This window comes from Myotis davidii, unplaced genomic scaffold, assembly GCF_000327345.1.
Source record: "Myotis davidii unplaced genomic scaffold, ASM32734v1 scaffold163, whole genome shotgun sequence".
Classification (NCBI taxonomy): Eukaryota; Metazoa; Chordata; class Mammalia; order Chiroptera; family Vespertilionidae; genus Myotis; species Myotis davidii.
In genome coordinates, this window is record NW_006295056.1 from 784,707 (window position 1) to 791,105 (window position 6,399).

Here is a 6,399-nt window from a genome sequence, read left to right on the forward strand (position 1 = left end):
ATCTTTCTTCTATCATTGACAGTCCCTCTAGGTTGTGGGCTGCTTGCCTGTGTTCCTGAGAAGCATCTACGGTACCAGTCTATAGAGTGTGTTTTCTTTAGTGAATTACCGGTATGTTTACCGGTAATAAACTTGCACTGTTTTATGTATATGTTTGATTACATACAGCCTTGTGACAGTTTTCCTGCATGTCATAAGCATTTGAATATAAATTAAAATGTTAAAATCAAATCTGATATTGTTTTACCTTTTATTTGGTGTGTAGAAGGTGTGCGGAAGAGGGGGTAGTCTTATACGGCGAGTATATAACAAACTCTGTATTTTGAGTGGAAATGTTAGGGGGTCGTCTTATACGCCCAGTCATCTTATACGCCGGCAAATACGGTATATATAATTATATATATGTTTATATATAACGTATATATATGGGACAGATTACATGGGAGGATGTCTATACTAACATGGGAGGATATCTAAGATATATTATTTTAAAAAGCAAGATACAGATTTACTTAGTTATGTATACAAAAGGAATATAGTGGTATTTATTGATATTTATCAACATACTTGGATATGTGCTCTGGTAAAATACATAATTTGCTATTTTTTAAGAAGTTCAAAAGAAACCTTTCACAAAATTACCTGTGGAGAGAATGACTTGGAGTTGAGGAAGTTAGACTTTTCATTTTACATTTATCCTTGTATGTGTTTTAAGTCATATATCATTTATATTTTTTAACAGTATCAACCGGTTTATACAGAGTATCAGTCTTTCTAATTTTTCTTCATTATACTCTTCAAAATTTTTTTAAAACCTCATTTTAAATTTAATGTGGCCCAGCCAGCATGACTCAGTGGTTGAGCATCAACCTATGAACCAAGAGGTCACAATTCGATTCCTGATCATGGCATGCCTGGGTTGTGGTCTTGATCCCCAGTGTCAGGCTTACAGAAGGTAGCCAATCAATGATTATCTCTCATCACTGATGTTTCCATCTGTGTGTGTGTCTCTCTCCCCCTTCCTCTCTGAAACCAATAAAAAAATGTATTTTAAAAAGAATAAAATAGCCCTAACTGGTTTGGCTCAGTGGATAGAGCAGCCGTGGGCAAACTATGGCCTGCGGGCCGGATCCGGCCCATTTTTAAAGAATAAAACTAAAAAAAAAAAAAGACCGTACCCTTTTATGTAATGATGTTTACTTTGGATGTTTCTGTCTCTCTCTCTCTCTCTCTCTCTCTCTCTCTCTCTCTCTCTCTCTTTCTTCCTCTCTAAAATAATAATAATCATAATAAAATAAATAAAATTAAATGTGCCCCAACCAATTCCAGGTCAGGGCACAAGCCAGGGTTCAGGCTCGATCACTGGCAGGGCGCATGCAGGAGGCAGCCGATCAGTGTTGATGTTTCTCTCGGTCTCTCCCTGTTCCTTCTTTAAAAAAAAGTCAATGGAAAAATATTCTTAGGTAAGGATTTTTTTTTTAATGCAGCAGAACAGTATATTTTTAAGTGCTTTCATGTAATCTTTACCCATGAAAATCTGAATGTTCATTCCAAAAACACTACACTACATATTTTCTTCCATTTGCACTGTACATCAGAGTGAGAATTTCAAATAACATATATATTGTTTGGTTTTTTGATTTGGGCATCCACTATACAGTAGTACTCAGTAGTGGTTAATAATTATTGTGAAAGGTAGCATTTATTTCATTCTCACAACCCTGAGGTAGAACATTTGGATCTACTTTATAACTAAGGATACTGAGGCTTAGGAAAGGTAAGTAACTTGACCAAGATAACACATTTAGTTAAGCAAAAAGCCTGGACTCAAAACCAGCACTATGTTCAAACCCCTGTTCTTGACGACTGTAATATACTATTGAAAAATTAAGTTAATACAAGTACTGTATAGCAATTGATCTCATTGAGACTCTACAGTAAGAATATCTTAGCTTACAATGCCACATAATAATTAAGGCCTTTCTAACCTAACCAGTCTTTCCCATCATCTACTATAGGTACCAAGTTATTAAAAAAAAAAAAATCACAAGTTAGTGAAACAACATTGTCCAACATTGCAGAGAATGATCCAGAGGCCAGAATATTCCAAACACTGATTCATCAATTTTTTTTAGAAGAAAAACAATTTTAAGAGTCGCCTGAGAATTATTCCATTAAGCCTAAAAGAACTCACTTGCTTCTTTATTCTTTTTTCAAGGACTATCCAAAGAAATGAAGATAAATCAAACTCCACATCTTCATGTAAGATAGGGAGTTGTTACATAACAAAAGGAAAGCTGAAGTGAATCCCTTTTCTAAAATGTCACAGGTTTAAAAAGTAATGCAAATTTATGTTCAGAAGAACTTTATGCAGAATCTTTCTTTGGGCCAAAGCTTTTATTTTTAAGAAATTAATTTTACACAGAAATGGCTTCCCTGACTTAATCATAATATACAAACATAAACTTTTCTTAATCAAAAAGCAGTAATTCATAAGATGGGTTCTCATCCCACATCTGCTATTTACAAACTGCAAGTTCAATTTCAGTAATTATAAAATACATGTTAATAGTCTATATCTAACTCACAGGATTGTTTGGAGAATGTATTTGAAAGTGCTTTATAAACAGTAAAATATTATTAAATAGAAAGAACTGCAACTTAAATTGTTTAGATATTTATACTCCAAAAAGCTCACCACCCGTTTGCACTTTATTATTTAATCTTATACAAGCAGAAAAACCAGATAATTAAATAAGATGTATTGTTCCATGTGTCTGTAAGTTTTGAGCTAAGAATGAGCCCTCTATCATTCTGCATGCATTAAAGTCTTTTTTGCTTGCTTCTGGATTTTTGGATATGTGCAGGAGTAAAAAGAAAATATTACTAGAGTAAGTTTCTAAGGTATGTTTAAAGCATATTTTAAATCATTTAAGAGTTTTAGAAAAAACCTTTGACAAGAAATGGACTATATATATGACTGATACTGTTTTAATCTATTGAGTACATGATACATACTTCCAGTTCTGAAATGTGAGGTATGACTTCTATTTTTTACTTCAAAGGAAATAAAAGCAAATTAAACAATATATATTCCCAATGAGATTTACTAGGGAAATCCTGAAGCATCACAAAAGAATGTGGAAATCAAACCGAAATTGAGAGATGAATAACCAATTCAGCTTGATGATTCCAGCTTCTATATCAAAAGCTTTGCTTGCACATGGAGGAAATGTATTTCTTATCATCATCTCTATGACAAAACAAGTGGTGGTATTTACCTTCACTTACAAATAAGTATATTAGAGGTTTGGATTATGAGTCCAAAGGTCTTGCTATATAGATAGAAGGTTCAATCCCAAGTACTTGCCCACAACAAAAAAGTTTGACGTCACAACATTTTGTCCCTTTTTTACCTATTTGCTGGTTTTAGGAGAAGGCTGGGAGGAGGGAGAGAGGAGGAGGGGAGGGGAAGGGAGGGAGGCCCTGGCCCCTGTGGCTCAGTAGGTTAGAGTATCCTCCTTTACACCAAAAGGTCAAGGTTTCAATTCCCGGCCAGGGCACCTACCTAGGTTGCAGATGCTAATCCCTGCAATCCCAGCAATCCTACCAGAGGCAACTAATAGATGTTTCTCATATCAATGTTTCTTTCTCTCTCTTTTTGTGCGTGTCTCTGTCTCCCTACCTCCCTCCCTTCCTCTCTCTCTAATATCTTTTTTTTTAATTAAAAGAAAAAAATAAAGAGCCTACCTAAATGATTGTCTGGGGGATTAAATTATAAAAAATATAGATCACCTAACCCAAACCGGCACATAGTACCTCATGGTGGCTATTATTACTGTTCAACAAACAGAAACTCCAGTCTTCAATGCTTCAAACTTTAAATCTCTGCTTCAAAAATACCTAGTTTGCCAGCACCAGAGTTTACCAGAAAGCATCATGGCTTTAATTAATATCTGTTTAATTTATAACTGACAGGATACAAATCATTTCAGTAAATATAAAAACCTATAATAAACTACAAATAAGTTCATGAGCAATGAACCAAAAAAATCTGGGGTTTCAATTAAATATTCCTTAATTAAAGGAAATATATCATTAATTTTTTTAAAATCACACATGAAAATCATTTGGATTCACATTATCCTACATAGTTGGCTAATAAACACTCCCTTATAATTTCAAAATTTTTGTCTAACAATTTTTTTTCCAAAACATATGGATCTTTTTATTTTTTAATCTGCTCACAAACTCTTCTAGGCAATAAGAACTGAAACTAACACTCAAGAAAGCTTGAGTGTCAGGAAGTGTTCTGGACCCTTGGGCACTATTCATGTTTTATTCATCTTTGTATAGGTGGCTACTTTAGCAAAGCTCAGATACTGTTAAGTCAGTAACAAGGCAGGTGATTTGTCTACTTCAATGGTCTTTAACCTTATTGCTCAGATTTGAAACAAACCCCAAATATCCCAGCCTTTAAAATTACTTTGTGTTTGCAAGGAAAAAGGAGATTCATTTCGTATTACAGTTCCTGAAACTCCAAAAGTTAAACACAAATTAGTATTCAAAATAAAGTCCCTTGTACACTAAATCATAACGTTATTAGAAATTACTAGAAACCACCTAGATTAACCGTTTATTCCCCTAGTTTTTGTCTATCTCTGAATACAGTGGCTCAAGGAAAAAGAAATATTCACAAGCTACTGATCACTCATTGTTGATGTCACTCAGGCGACTTAAATTAATACCGACCCAAATAAAACAACGTCTGTAGTGCTACCCAAGAATCCAACCTAGTCACGCATGTCCTGGTTATTGCTTTGGGAATCGAGTACTCTCGCCAATCGGAGGATTTGAGACTGTAAAACGCAGGGCGAGGGATCAATGGGAGTGAACCGCCGGGGGAGGGGAGGGGGGAGGAAAAGGAAAAGATCAGAGAGGATTAATATACGGCATTACTTGCGGTAGGAGACGAGCAGGTTGCTTGGGCCGCCCGGCGAGGACCCCTTCCTTCCAAGGGGGTGGGAACGGCCCATTTTGCCTCGAGAACGGGCGCGGGAGTGGGGGGAGGGGCCGCCATCCACAGGGGTCCCCCGGGTGCGGAAAGGGATGGTCACTTACGCGGCCGCCGCTAGACCGAGAAAACATGCCCTCGGGCTGCGTCCACAGCGATTATGAAGAAGGGGGAGTGACCTTCCCCTGCATGGCGAGGAAATGCGGGGTCACTCCTCCAAGGGCTCAGGCAGACGGCGTTCCCACCGACACCCCTCCCCCCGCCCCACGTTATCTGGGAAGAGAACGTATTGTGAAAACCCAGGGTCGCGGGGGGCTGGGCCCGAGCGAGGGCTGAGAGGTGGGCGTTACCTGCAGGGTCACCTCCTGAGGGTCCCAGTGGGGCCGCAGATGTTGCAGGAGGCTCAAGGCCCCTTCCCGGCAGCGTTGCTCCTCCTGATCCTGAACCGTGACGTCCAGCTTGGGGACCTCCGGGGAGCCGGACGGGACGTGGATGTAATTGGCCATGGCCCAGGCGACGGCGGAGACGACCACAACGACGACCGCGACGGCGACCACGAGAACGGCGGGCGCCGACAGACTGCTGGATCCTTCCGTCCCGGGGCGCCCTCGCGGGAGGGCTGGGGGCGCTCAGACCGACGGGGGGACAGTAGGAGAACGGCTGGAAGCGACGAGTCCGGCCGCGGGTCTGGACAACAACTGAAGGGAGCCGAGGCGGTTCTCGGGAAAAATTCCTGTCGCCTGCGTCCGACCGCCGGGGCCGCGGAGCATGCCGGGACTGGTCTGACGCTGGCGTCACGCGCGGGGGCGGGGCCTCGGCTGCGTCAGCGCTGAGGCCGGCGCTCTAGCCGCCGACACAATGGGCCCGCAGGCCCCTCGGTTGTGTTGCGTGGCCGGACGCGCTGCTTTGCGTGCTGCTGATCGGGAAATAACGGGGCTCCTCCTCGGAATGAGCCTGAGTACTGCCAAGACCCCAAAGGCCTGGGAGCTCTAGCTCACCGATTAGGAGAGTCTGGTTGGGGTTTGGGTTTGAGGTGGGGATGAGTTTTTCTGGGAAGCAGGGAGAGGTCCTGAAATAATCCCTGGATCAGCCTCTGAATTTGGCCTGAATCTAGGCACACTGCATTAACTGGGTTGCGTTGACCTGGGAGCTGCTGTGTACTGGGGACCCCAAAGCTGGGTTGGCGACTAAATTTCCATTTTATACTAAGATCATGGTCTATGCAAGCAAGATATTTGGGTAAGACAAGGACAGCACTTCAAGATTTATTTTTACTTTTAAGGTCAGATGTTTTACCAGAGTGAGTATTCAGAGCCAGGAAAAACAGGTTATAGGCCGGAATGAAGATGAAAGGGAAGGAAAGGAATATAGTTTTGAGGCTCCGC

General features: G+C 40.8%; 1 protein-coding gene across 1 annotated transcript in view; it reads right to left on the reverse strand.

The window, feature by feature from the left end:
- ETNK1 (ethanolamine kinase 1) overlaps positions 1–5,794 on the reverse strand; it is a 54,009-nt gene extending 48,215 nt beyond the window's left edge. Inside the window, exon 1 of the mRNA XM_006769637.2 lies at positions 5,365–5,794. Coding sequence (XP_006769700.1) covers positions 5,365–5,520 — 156 coding nt within the window. The 5' untranslated portion in view covers positions 5,521–5,794. The remainder of the gene's footprint in view (positions 1–5,364) is intronic.
- Positions 5,795–6,399: the final 605 nt, after the last annotated feature.